Source organism: Pyrgilauda ruficollis, unplaced genomic scaffold (assembly GCF_017590135.1).
Source record: "Pyrgilauda ruficollis isolate IOZ18807 unplaced genomic scaffold, ASM1759013v1 scaffold164, whole genome shotgun sequence".
Classification (NCBI taxonomy): domain Eukaryota; kingdom Metazoa; phylum Chordata; class Aves; order Passeriformes; family Passeridae; genus Pyrgilauda; species Pyrgilauda ruficollis.
The window spans coordinates 18600-32634 of record NW_024515209.1 but is presented as its reverse complement, the minus strand read 5'-3'; the positions used below and the strand labels follow the sequence as shown (position 1 = coordinate 32634).

Below are 14035 nucleotides of genomic sequence, written 5' to 3'. Positions count from 1 at the left end.
GCTGATCTTGTTGAAGTTCAGCCACCGAGTAATTCCCGAGACTCACTGAAAGTGAGATGTAATTTTTACTTAAGCTGTCCAATTATAACAACCCCCACAGTGAGGGACTCATTCAGGGCCTTTCCTGATAAAGATTACTAAGGCTTTGTCTGCTATTGTGTTGGGGAAAAAAAAAAAAAAAAAAAAAGAATTGTACTCCTGTTCTTATCAGAGCTACGGCAGGAGAAGAAAATGGTGACAGTAAGGTTTGCAGTGGTGATAAATACTAGGCAGGAAATGTTGCTTCACTTTCAGATGAAACGCCACAGAAAGTATCCACTCAGCCAGTATCTACCTCTTCCATTGTTGATTTTTTTCTCTAATTTGCCTCATTAGTCTTGCATTAAGGAGGAATCAGATAAGGAAGTAGCCAAAATGAAAGAAACTAAAATTCACAACAGCAAGGTCCAAAAAGTGCCAAGACAGATTTGTAAAGATAGCTTAGTTAAACATGCTGAAAACATGTTTCCTTTCCCCAGAAGGAAAAGCCTTAAACCTGTAAATCTAAATAGATGTATTTCAAGAAAATTATTTCCTAGATTCAGTCCTATAGAGAAGATATTGGCCTTTACACAATACCGAGGTCAAGCAGTAAAGTTTTTTCGGCACCAGTGCTTTTTTATTGTGCTTCGTTAAACACAATGCTTGTTGGCTATTTTGGAATGCAAAATCCAAGTGATTGATCTCAGGCACTTGATGAGCCTTTTGGAGATAAAAGAAGGGCTGAAATTTCCAAAGGAGTGTCCCAAAGCTAAGATACCCCGGGATCCACCTGGGCAGTGCAAGCACCTGAAAGAGCTGAGTGGATTACCCATTAGTAAGGAAATGAACCCGTCAAGAAAGGCTGCTTATCTGAGCTTCTAAATAACAAATCTCCCCCGAGGTGGGACCTTGTCCATGATGGGAAGATTATGCCCCTTCTGTTTAATTAGCAGCCATCTGAATGAGAATAGATAGTGACTGGCTAATAAAGCTTTCTGCTTTACAGCTCTTGCTGTCGTCCTGGCTTTTTTAGCTCATTTCATGTGACAAGCCATCCTGCCACCCAACAGGACTGTGAGTTTATGCAGTGCCATATTAGGAAATCCTCCCCAAAAATGTGGAACTTAATAAAACGTTCTCATGGGCTTTTGAAGCCATCATATCCAAACTCCTCTTGCGAGGCAAGAGAATAGGTTTTTTTTTTTCCTGTTTTATGGGCTGTGAATGGCTAGCCAAGTGCATTATCTAGTGCCACGTAGGAAGCCTAAAGAGCTGAATCCAAACTCAGCTCCAGCTCTAAGTCATGGACCATCCACACTCTGCAGGAAAATTTGCAAGGCCTTTTAGCAGAGAAAGCCAGAACAAATAAATCCAGTGTGACACAGAAGGCTTTGATTTCAACAATAAAACCAAAAAAGTACAAGTAAGATCAACTAATTATTACAGTACAATTAAAAGCACAAAGAGTATAAACTCCACTTCTCATCCTGAAATGATGGTCAGGCAGACTCCCCAAGGACCAAAGGAAGGTACAAGGACCAAACCCCTGTCCCTGGGACTAGGTTCTGGCAACACAGAAATGTCAGGTTTTTGAGGAAAAGTCCCAACCACCCTGCCATCGAGGATGCTGAGAGCTTTTCAGAGTGGGTGGTGCAGTGGTGTCTGCCTGAGCCTGAGGTCTGTGCTTGATCAAGGATGGGTTGTGGTAAAAAACACAGAGAATAAAAAATTTCAGCCTATCTTGGTATCAGTTGGACAGGACTTGGAACAACCTGTTCTGATGGAAGGTGTCCCTGCCCAAGGCAGGGGGTGGCATGGGATGATTTTAAAGGTTCCTTTCAACCCAAACCATGCTGAGATTCTGTGATTGCTCTGGACCTCCCTCTCCACAGCCACCTCAGCTGGAGAAGTGTGGCCAGCCAAACCTCCTCTGAGGTACATTTTGTGCCTTGCACATAATTAAGATTATATGTCCAGAAATGTACATTCTGGAAGCACTTTGCATTTTAATACAGAGAAAAAATTCATGTCTGTTGCAGTAATGTTGCTTTAAAAACAGAGTAGTGATGGTTTTTAGGTCACTCTGTGCAATTACCCAGTGTCAATATTTCTGATAGGATTAAACACCCCACAACAACTTTTCTTCCATGTATTCACCAAGTATTTGATGCTATTTAGGTTCTGTCTTATGAATGATACAGCCAAAAGCATTGCTAAAGGTCTTTTCCTATTAATTTTTTGCTGAGATGTGTTTATTGGAGATGGTGCAATCACCCAGATCTACACCAGTGGAAACCACATTCATGTCTATGCTCATACAAAGATGTATTCTGTAAGAGAAATGCAAAATATTAGCTTATTTGTTGAGTAGCCTATTCCACTCAAACTGTGAGAATCTCCTTGTATCATTGTGCCATTATCAGTGTCTAAATAAGGAACTGGAAAACTACAGAGGGGCTGGGTGGGGACCTAAGAAAGCAATTCAGCAGTCTGGAACTTCCTCTGCTAAGCAATTCTGGCACCAGACCCAGGCAAAATCAGAGCTCCTCAGCCAAAATAAATCTGTGCAATGACGATATCAGATGTGAGGTAACAGCAAGTCATGCTGGAGGATATCAGACATTCTTGAACAAACCGCAGGGCCTAGATGTAACATTTTGCCACTACACTGCGGCCCTGCCAGCTAAGCAAACACGAATTTTGGAGTCATTTTGGCAAGGCAAGAGCATATGGAGCCTGTGTGCTGAGGGTGGGAGCTGGCAGGCTGCTGAGCACCTCCAGCTCACACGCCCCCAATAGCCACTAAATATCCTTCATTCCCACACTCTCATCCCTATGGAAGCAGGCAGCTCTGCAGTATTATTTCCACAAGAAACAGCTGCAAGGCTTGCTAAAATCTTTCCTTGGCTCTCAGGAGATTATTGATGAAACTTTCTGCCACTAGCCTTACAGTTTTCTTTAATTTTTGTATCTATGCACATGTTGAAAGCAATTGGATCCTAAACTTGAGTAAATTAGTTGGTGTGCACTGTAATTTAGGACTGTTAAACACTGAGAAGTTGAGATGGAGTTAATTTAGTTCCAGCTGAAAAGAGGGATGTTTTATTAGAGGTAATAAATTCAGTGCAGAACAAATTTTTTCAGAGTGTGCTGGTTAGATTGCCTGGTTAATTAAAACCTATGATGGGTAAGATGACACGTGGTAGGAAAAGGTTAAGTATTTAACTAATTTTCCTTTCATAGTTTGATTCATTGTAAGGTAAATACTACTTGTGTGGGGTATGTTAACTTTATTTCTGAAACGTGTTCACCCAGGCAGTGAATAGGGGTTATTTCAGAAAGTTAAGAAAATAGAAAGCTAAACTTTTATGACATTTGTACGGGCCAGCTGTAGTCAGAAAGATGTAAGCACTGAGGACAATACAAGCACTGCAGAAACTGTGTCATTTTGCCCATACAAGGGGCTTAGCTGCCTGGTTAATGTCTGGCATTTATGTGAATTCCAGTTCTTACAGATATCTATTTTTATCCTTCCTTAAATTCTTCCTGGAGTGACACAACAGAAATCCCAGCGAAAATCGAAAATAGTTAGGAGTAGTTTCCAAATATTCTCTCACTTTTCTTGCCATAACATTATGCAAATTTAGATTCCTGTGCTTTGTTTGGGAACAAAGTGAGGGATTATCCCACCTCCGCTGGCTGCCAGGACAGGAGGCTGTGTGTCCCCTGACAAGAACTGCTGCACAAGTTTCAATCAATCTGACAAAAGTGTTGCTACTTTTCCTGCTGGGTGATTGTAAAAACAGACCGAATCCTCACGAATTCTCACCCAAAAATGGCACTGTGCTGGTATTTCACAGCCATTTGAAGGTTATTTTGTGAGTTTTTGTTTGTTTGCTTGTTTTGCACATACCCAACCCATATTTCTACTTCTAAACGTACTGCATTTTGAAGAAGCACTTTCTGCTGTTATTCATATATTTTCATAGATGTCTGAGGCTGGTTTTTCAACAGAGGGCAGAATTTGAATCAGCATTTCTAAAACTGAGAAGCTGCAGTCTGGGCTCAGACTGCCACCTAGCATTTTTAGTTGAAACACCAATCTCCAGTGGTTTTGTGGGCCACATTCTGACTCTTTCACTCATGTTGCACCTAATTCTGCATGTCATCCCTGTGGAATGACTTCATTAACTGAATGAAATCATCCAATGTCATAAATAATCCAAGTCTGGGAAGTTAGTCTGTAATTTCTCACTTGGTAGATGTGCTCTAATGAGGGTCATGGGATATTTACTCTATTTTCTTGCATCATACTTCATGACATTTATGTAGGAAAGAGTATTTTTGACACACTTAGGACCCAGTTTTGCTTGTGTCTCTTTGTTTTGTTCACCTGACGTCAGTTTACAGTAAATGAGAAGTTAGACCAGAATATTTTTTCCCCTTGAGATAATCTTTAAGATAGTGGGAAGATATTATAACTCTACCCTTGTTTAGCCCACTCTCAGCAGCCTGAATCAAACAGTTGAGATTGCTTTTCGCCACAGGTGATATCACGTGCTCTTTTGTTAATATAAGTGTTGTCCAGCACTGGGAATGATGGTTTTTCCTCTCTTTTCTGCAGCAATATGAGAACTGGAGACCAAACCAGCCAGACAGCTTCTTTTCTGCTGGAGAAGACTGTGTTGTTATAATCTGGCATGAGAATGGGCAGTGGAATGATGTCCCGTGCAATTACCACCTCACTTATACCTGCAAGAAAGGAACAGGTACAAACCTGGCAGTGACAAAAGCATAATTTGCTAAATTGCCATTCAGTACTTTTTACCATGTTCTGTGGACCATGATGGATCCATCAGTTTTCAGTCCTTTTGAACATGTCATTGAGGATGACATGAAGAGTCCTGAAATAAGGACTTTTTCCTTAAATTCTTGTAGTAACTTCACTGGTTTTCAGTTTTTTTTGGTCTGAGTATACCAACTGTTTGGCTTGAATTTACATTAAAATTCAAACCAAAAAGACAGTACTGACCACAACATCTGCCATTTTCCAATTTACAAAACTATTAGTTTTGGTTTACAATACTAGGGATCTACAGGGCAGACTGATGCCCCTGTCCTTGTCTGGATGTTCCTTTGGGAGTCCAGCTGAGCTCCCTTGTCACCTCCCCTTAGCCAGGGCTCAGAGGCTGCTCCCAGCTCAAACTGGGCTCACAAACTAAACTTTTAGGTGATGCTCTCTCTTCCTTCCAGTGGCTTGTGGCCAGCCTCCTGTTGTGGAAAATGCAAAGACCTTTGGGAAGATGAAGCCTCGTTATGAGATCAACTCCCTCATCAGATACCACTGCAAGGATGGCTTCATCCAGCGCCACATCCCGACCATCCGCTGCCAGGGGAACGGACGATGGGATATGCCCAAAATTACTTGCATGAATCGTGAGTTCTCTGGAAGAAAACCACTGGCAAATCAGAAACAGCAGGCTGGTTTAAGAATAATAAGTAATGAATGTGTATTTTAAGGGAGGAGCAAGTCTGGTAGGACAGATTGTGGTGAAAAAACACCAAGCATCCAAAACTAATGGAAATTTTCCTCTTCTGTGTCTACTGATGCCTTGCAGTGGCTGCCTAGAATAGCGACTTGACAAGATTAAGAGAATAAAGTGGGTATTTATTAAAGACCTTCAATAGGTACATTTTGGGTAGTCAGAAGCCTCCCAGAGACCACACCCAAGATGGACAATGGTCATGAGTTTTTCACACAATTATAAGTTTGGTCCATTTGCATTTCAGGGGTTAATCCTCCAATTCCAGCTTCAGGTAATGAAGTCATTTCCCCCCAGTTTGCTCCTCCCAATTCACTTTTGTTTATACTTTCAGGGCCTGAGGCTGTCCTCAGGCCTAGAGGAGCTGTGTTGTCTGTCCAAAATGTGAAGACAGTAACTAAGACTCTATATGCAGTTTAGAGTTATACCCTAGAGCAGTGCAGGATTTGAAAAATACAAAGGCTGAAATCTTAAGGCATCATTCCAGAAGGCATTAGGATTATTTTAATGTCAGAAAATCCTGGAATCAACAGATTCCTAATAATGCTAATGACTCTTTCTGCAGCTGTGTGTGTATGCCTGTAACACTGCCACAGCTCCACTTAATCATTTGTTTACCCTCTAATTAACCAAGAATAAACGCAACTGTGTTGTGAAGTGTAGCCAGCCCATTCACAGTTTAATTGTAAACTAATTTCCTTTTTTTTTTTTTTTTCCCCTTTCTCCCTTCTCTCTGCAGCCTCTACATACCAAAGGACTTACTCTAAGAAATACTACTACAAACACTCCTCATCAGGCAAGGGGACGTCGTTAAACTCCTCCAAGCACTACCACCGCTGGATCAGGACGTGGCAGGACTCGAGGCGCTGAGAGCTAAATGGTGAATTGGGGATTTCCACCATTTCAGCCAAAGTCATAACTTTCTGTGCCTTTTTCTATCACTTATAGGAGTATTATCGAATCGTTTTGAAACTACGGACTGCAGTATTCACGACGCGTTTTGCAAAAAAAAAAAGGAAAAAAAATAGAAATTACGGTGTTTATCAGAAAATTTAAGAAATAAATAAAAAAGAGGAGAAGTGCTTATGGGGATAAAAGGAAACCATTTCCAGCCTATAAAGATTATTAGTTTTCTATATGCCATCGGTGTGGACCATTTTATGATATGTACCAGCCTTCTGCAATATTTAAACAGCTCAATTTTAGCACCAATGAAAATGTAAATAAGATGATTTTAATGTTGTTTGACTGTGTGTTGTTTTTAAAATCCTGTATATAAAATGAAAAGTCACACTAATTTCAGGCATATTTATGGTTAGAACGGCCTCAGAGGTCTTCAGTCATTTATGACGTTGTTTCTGTGTTGTTTACCTAGGCTGGAAATGGTTGAAATAAAGACTTCACTGACTGAAATTTGCAATTATCAGGTGAAGATAAACACACAAGTGACATGACTTTTTTTTTTTTTTTTTTTTTTTTTTTTTAATGGGAGCTGTGCCAATTCCCACCCAAGGTACAGTTTGTGTCCCAGGAGATGAAAAGTTTAGACAGAGCACATAAAAGTGGCACGAAGCATGAACTAGGGACTGCAATATGGAACGTTTTTTCTGCTCTCCATTCCAGCTTCAGCACACGTGAGAAAGGACTGTGTGGAGGAGTTGTGTATGACAAGGAGAGCCTGTAAAATTCCAAGTGCTAATACATTAACTTTATCAACCAGGGCCACTTTTTTTTTGTTTTGTTTTGGTTTTTTTGTTTGTTTGTTTTTTCGAGAAGAGAAAAAAAAGGAAACAAGTAAAAAAATTACTTTCATGATATTAACCACAAGGTCTATATTACAGGTCTCTGCATTCTAAAATGGAGGTAGACCTGGTGTTTGGGGGATTTTTTTTTTGTAGAAAACAAACAAAAATCAAAAAAGTAAATAATTTTGTATATATAACCATTTTTTAATCTTTTTATAAAGTAATGAATGTTTGTGTATGAATGCTGCAGCTGTGAAGCGTACATAAATAAATGAAGTAAGCCATACTGATTTAATTTATTGGATGTTATTTTACCCATTCAAAGAAGATTCAAAGAGCTCGCCAGTGCAGTATTAGCCCCTGAGCTCCACTTTTGGAACCATCTTTCAGTTCAGCTTGCTCTTTTTCCCCGGAGAACAAAAATTCCTGCTAAACAGGATAATTTGTTGGCGGCTAGATGGGTGAGAGCTGTGCGTGACCCACAGAAGAATCAGGATCTTGGCTTTCTCTAAAGAAGTGTGTGCACAGATTGGTTCTAGGTTGTAGTTTGGTGCAGTGTGTACGTAGGAGTTTTCTTTTATGATTTCTTGCCCTGGTCAGTGCCACCACTGACCTGGGTGTGTACAGTGAGTGTAGGAGGTGACGTTTGAAACGGCCTCTCCACGGAAAGGACTGTTGTTCCTGCAAAGTGCCTTGCACACCTTTGGGCACAGGACAAAAAAAAAAAAAAAAAAAAGTGGAAAAAAAAAAATTCAAAAAAAGGGAAAAAAGGAATAACAGTTAAAAAACCCTCGTGAAGATAAAGTAAGTTCCTTAGGATGTACCTTTTAAAGTAACATGAAAAACACACACAGGCGCCAGGTTTACGCCTCTGTGTTCGCGTGGGGTTGTGATGGGGACAGAAAAACTGAGAGGGAAAGGAGAAGAATTGAAACCCAGCCACCAGGGCAGAGCTGCCCGTGGAGTGACCTTGCCACAGCTGAAACCAGAGTTCAGACAACGTCCCCTGGCCCTGAGGAATGGCAGAGGCTGCTCCTCACCCTTGTGGCAGGACCTCCTTGTGTTGGCCGGTCTATTCCCCACCCCTCACCCCCAAACAATGCACATAATACTTTTCTCTATTTATATTATTATCTTGTATAGTGTATAATGTGAATGTCTGGGTTTTTTTTTTTTTTTGGGTTTTTTTTTTTGTTTTGTTTTTTTTTTTTTTTGTGAATGAAAGTCTAAAATCTTTGTAACTTTTATATCTGCTTCTGTTTCACCAAAGAAACAAGGTTTTGCTATACTGTGACTTGTCTTGTTATTGCATGTCTTCCTGTTTAAATCTATGCAATGTGATTTTTTTCATATGAATACAACTAGACTGTCAGGTACTTCACAATTACCATGGGCTTGGTCAAGTGCCCACTGGAGTCAAAGAGTCAGCTGGCTGAACTTTAGTAGGTGCTGGATTTGACTTTATATGAGCAGCTTTAGGGGATATTTTAAGATATACATTGTATGTTTTGAAGTCGATTATTGCTTGTAAAAGTCAAGGTTCTGTTCATAAATATACACTAATCTACACATCACTTCCTTGTACCAGAAACACACAGAACAGAAAATATATTTTAACACTTTGCAAACTTTCTCACCATATGTATAAAAAAACCCTGCATAGATTTGTTGTTTTCTTGTCTACTTGTTGGATTTAACAATGTTGTAAGACATTCAGATAACATTGTGATTGTAGTTTTAATTAGGTTAGATTCAGTGCTTATATTGATTTTTTTTCACCTCCTTCTATTACGCATAATAAAATAGGTCTGACATTCCTTATTAAAAAAAAAAAAAAAAAACAACAAAAAAAACCACTAAAAAAACCTGTCACCCATGCTTGTTTATTTAGATAGGGAATGACAAAGTTATTCAGCTCTGGAGAATTTTTATAATACTGATGCAAACCCCAAAATGTTTTTGTACCAACACCCTGCAAAATGCATGCAGCTGTGTCACAGGGGTGGCTCTGCTGTGAGGCCAAGGTGCTACCATGGCAAATGCCATCATTCCTTCACCTGGACCATCCCTGAACTCCAGCCTGGGGAACAATGCTGGGGTTGGAGTGGAGGGATAGAAGACAAAACCAGAGAAGTCACAAGAGTCAGGACAAAAGGAGATGGCTTCAAACTGCCAGAGGGCAGGGCTGGCTGGGAGCTTGGGAATGGGGAATTGTTCCCTGGCAGGGTGGGCAGGCCCTGGCACAGGGTGCCCAGAGCAGCTGGGGCTGCCCCTGGATCCCTGGCAGTGCCCAAGGCCAGGCTGGACACTGGGGCTGGAGCAGCCTGGGACAGTGGGAGGTGTCCCTGCCGTGGCTGGGCTGGCACTGGGTGGGCTTTAAGCCCCTTTTCAACCCAAACTATTCTATGGTTCCATTATATGAATGCAGGTTTTGCATTTTTAATGCCCATGACAGTCTCTGCAGAGTACCCAGTGCTGCTCTGAACATCCTCCTGTCCCTTCAGGTGCCAACAGCGTTTGAATTCCTGGGGTGCACCCCACAGGGCAGAGATCAGCCAGGACAACTCCTTTGGGAGACCTCAAACAGCAGGAGAAGGTGCTGGTTGGGTCACACATTCCAGTTTTGCAGCTACACTCCAAGAGATGCACAACTTCATGAAATTAGATGGAGACATCCCCGTGATGGCAGAACTTTGGTTTGATGGGATCTCCTGCCTGAGACATCCCAACTCATCAGAGGTTGGGGATGGAGGAGCCTTTAGGAGGAAACACAAGTCCTGGAATTGCAGCAGTGGGGCCAGCAGGATGCAGGCAGGCTGGCAGGGGGCTGCCAGTGGAAAGGATTTGCTGCCAAGAGGACTTTGGCATCAGGAATTTCTTTGCCAGGGCAGTGGCTGGAGGAACATTGAGGATCACCATGTGGGCGTGGTTAAGGTCGAAGTGATACCTTTTCTAAGAAAAAATTCTTCATTTCTGTAGGTGACATCTCTGCCCTGAGCACAAGCAGAGACCATTCCCGGGCCATGGGAGTTGAAACAGCTGGTGCAAAAAGAAAAATCCATTATTTTCCAGAGAAAACACATAATTTGTGTTATTAATTTTAAGCACTGATATGTGCAGGACTCCATGACCACATTGTTCTTCCTGATGAATGATGAAAAACATACAAACAATGCTTGGAGGAGACATGGACAAGAACTTGAAGGCCACACAAAGTTGTTAGCATGGCAGAGAAAAGACAGGACAGAAATACCACCCAGAAAAAGGTGTATCATTTCAGCCCTCCAGCAGCAGACCTGGAAGGAAGCTTAAGGCCTTGTACAGTGCAATTTGATGGCACATTTTGTTTTCCACAGCAAATAAATATTTCCAGGTGGGGAAGCCATCAGCTGTTGGTGCAGTAGAGGCTCAGTCACTGTGTAAATGCTGACAGAACAGAGAAGCAGAACCCTGAGTCCCACAGGTGCAGAATTTATTGCTGGTGCAGGAACGGATTGGTGACAGCACCAAAATGCCTCCAGATTTCCAGATTCCAAAAGGAGGGACAAATGAAATGAAGCTGAAAATTGGCCCAGCAGCCATTTCTTCAGCCAGTTTCTGCGGTGGTTGGAGGAGAAAGTAAAGGAAGACAACCACTGTTGGTGGTCCTGCATGGATGCAGCAGTGTAAGGAGCAAGGCTGCTGGGATTAAGTCTGGAAGTTGCATCATGCAGTGGTGAGCAGCCCCCTGGCAGTAAAACTCCTCTTGGAGACAGGAGGGCAATCAGTTTAGGGAAGGGAATAAATGGTGTGGTTGTCTCTGGTAGCAGGAGAATGGCAGGAATTTGGGTCCTGTGTTTCTTACAGTCTTCGAGGTGATAATTGCACGTAATGTTCCTGCTTGGTAGGGAAAAAGAGCAAAGCAGAGGTTTGGCACAGGTCACACAAAAAGATCTGTGGCAGACCTGGGTGTTCACTAAAGGCCCTGTTCTTCCACAGGTTTGAAAAAAATAAAGAGAGGAAAAAGAAAAAAATGGCTTTTCTTAGCAGGTGATGAAAGATTTAATTGCAAAAGGCAGCAGGATCCCAGTTTACTCTTTTCAGAGACAGAACAAACATTGGGCTCACCCAGTTACCATGACTTTGTCAAAATAAATATTCTTAATAAGCTTGGGGAAGCAGGAAGAAGCACCAGATATTGCTGATGGTGCTGTTTGCTTGCTGGATGAGGAATCCCTTAGGTTCCCCCTGAAGGGAACTTCTTCCACCGCTGCTTAAACCAGGGCAGCTTCCACATGTGCTGAAATCCTTAGCAAAGATCCAAAATCCAGGAATTGAAAAGATCTTGGTTTACCAAGGACCAAAAATTCCAAAATAGATGGATTTTTTTAGTACACAGCAGGGTAACATCCCCTGTGCCTCCCAAAGGTGCATTTCCACAGGAACATGTGCTCTGCTAACAAAACGTGGATTTTGGTGAATTTCAAAACATGCTGCAGCTAGACTGATATTTGCAGCTTGAAAACAGCTGTTGGCAAAAGGCTGAAATGCCAGATCTTCCCCTTTGCTTTTGGGGGAAATTAAGATATTTTCCTCTCATCAACCTGAACAGGTTGTGCTGGTGTTCTCATCCTTTCAGTTTATAAAGAGAACCTGTCTCCCTCATCCCTGCAAGAGGATCTGGAGCAAAGTTCTGTCCCCTTGCACTCTGCCATCACCCACAGATCAGTGGATGAGGATTTAAGGGAAAAGATTTGGAATACTCATTTTCTCCCCCACATCCTTCCCATGCCCTCAGCCTGGCTCACTCCCTGTGGAAAACCTTTCCAGGCTGACAGAGGCAGAGTAAGAGTGGTGAAAATCATCAGAAAATAATGTTGTTGTGAAAGGGAATTCTGATGGCAGAGAAGAAAAAGCAGGAAGCGGGATGGGAGGAAAAGTTTGTGGCTATTGATTTGAAAATGGAAAATCAATCTGGGCACGTTTTGTATTAGGCAGGAATTTGAATTTATGCCAATTAATTTAGACCAAGCAGACAGTGACATCCCCAGGAAACACATGCACATCAGTAGAGCATCTATATATGGCAAAAAGCATATGCTATTTTAGTTTTTGAAAAACTGGGCTAAATGTGTTTGTGCTGTAGTGGTAGTTTTTGTTTGTTCTCTACAGGAACAGGTGGGGATTTTTTTAAGAAAAAGCTGCTTCAATCCTTCAGGAATTTTTTTAAAGGCAAGACCTTTTAACCCATGTTTGCTCAAGTGGGCAACAATTCCTGTCACTCTCTAGTCCTTGAAAATTGTTAGGAACAGCTGTTTCCGCTTGTAAATTCAAACATTTGAGTTTAAAATGACAGGCTGTGTGAACACAGGGATTGCCAAGTTGAAGTGGCATTAACTAACCATTAATAAGTGATATTGCTAGAGTGAATTGTCTTCTAAAGATAAGAGCTTTGGATGCAGCATCACTTAATGCTGCTCTTGGGAGTGGAGTGGGAGATTCTTCCTGAAGAAGAGACCCCAGATGTGAAAGTCAAGAAGAAATTTGGGGTTTAGACTACTTTTGAGATTGGCAATGTACTGGATACTGGCTAGCTGGATTGGCCCCAAATCAGGGGACCGATAACAACTTGATTTTGGATGTGAAATTCCCAGTTTCACATCTCTGAGCTGTTTCATGGCAAGCACAGCTAACAGTCTGATTCACCTGCACAGCTTGTGGAGTGTTTTGGGCTCACCTTGGGAGCTATTCCTTAACCTTGGGCCACAGCAGCACCAAAGCCTAATGCAAACCTCTTCTGCCCCCTGCCTTCAAACCCACTGCTGGCACTTTTTAGTGAGGGAAGCTCATTTTTTCTGCATTCTTTGCTTCTTTTCTGCCAAGGTTAGGATTAAATTGCAAGATGACATTTCGTGCTCAGACTTAGATGTTTATTAGTTCTTATCTCTGCTACAGTCTCACAGACTGAGTTCTACAGCACTTCACTAACAAACTAAAAAATGGAGCCCCATCTCTCTCTCTCTCTCTACAAGGCCTTTTAAGGATAAACTGTCCAAATAAGAAATGACACCTCAATTATTTTTACTTTTAACCCAATAACCAACCACCCATGGCCTGCAATGGGAGCATTTTTATCCAATTACACGAAACCACCCAAGCCCATGGAGAACAAGGAGAAAAAGAAGAAGGAGAAGAAGAAGAGGGAGAAGAAGGAGAAAAAGAAGGTGAAGAAGGAGAAAAAGAAGGTGAAGAAGGAGAAAAAGAAGGTGAAGAAGGAGAAAAAGAAGGTGAAGAAGAAGAAGGTGAAGAAGAAGGATCAGCCTCTGCCCTAAAACCTCCATCTTGCCTTATAGATGTCATTATATTCTGAAACCTTAAACTCTGAGTTTCCCACCCTGTGGTTTCACACACTTCTCTCCAAACTCCACACCCACAATCCCAGCTCCATCATTCCATTTTGGAACCCCTCTCCACAGCCTCAGGCCAATGCAGAGTTCTCCTGGGGGTCAGTGCCCCTGGTAGCACAGAAATTCTGAAATGCTCAGCACCCAGGGTTCCAACAACCCCCGAGTTTCCTTTTCCCATCTGCTCAGGGGCAGGACTCGTGCAGGCTGGGGACACACAGCGAGCTTGGCTGCTCCAGGCCCCCATGGCAGCCAGGTTTGGGAGGTTTCTCTTGGCTGGGCACTCTTAAATTCATCAGTGAATTTAAATTTAGGGGTGCCCGTCCCTGTGCCGGCCCTGCTG

At 42.1% G+C, this 14035-nt stretch overlaps 1 protein-coding gene across 1 annotated transcript in view; it reads left to right on the top strand.

The window, feature by feature from the left end:
• VCAN (versican) overlaps positions 1-8465 on the top strand; it is a 100058-nt gene extending 91593 nt beyond the window's left edge. Inside the window, exons 11-13 of the mRNA XM_041463343.1 lie at positions 4646-4790; positions 5275-5457; positions 6304-8465. Coding sequence (XP_041319277.1) covers positions 4646-4790; positions 5275-5457; positions 6304-6434 — 459 coding nt within the window. The 3' untranslated portion in view covers positions 6435-8465. The remainder of the gene's footprint in view (positions 1-4645; positions 4791-5274; positions 5458-6303) is intronic.
• The last annotated feature ends 5570 nt before the right edge of the window (positions 8466-14035 follow it).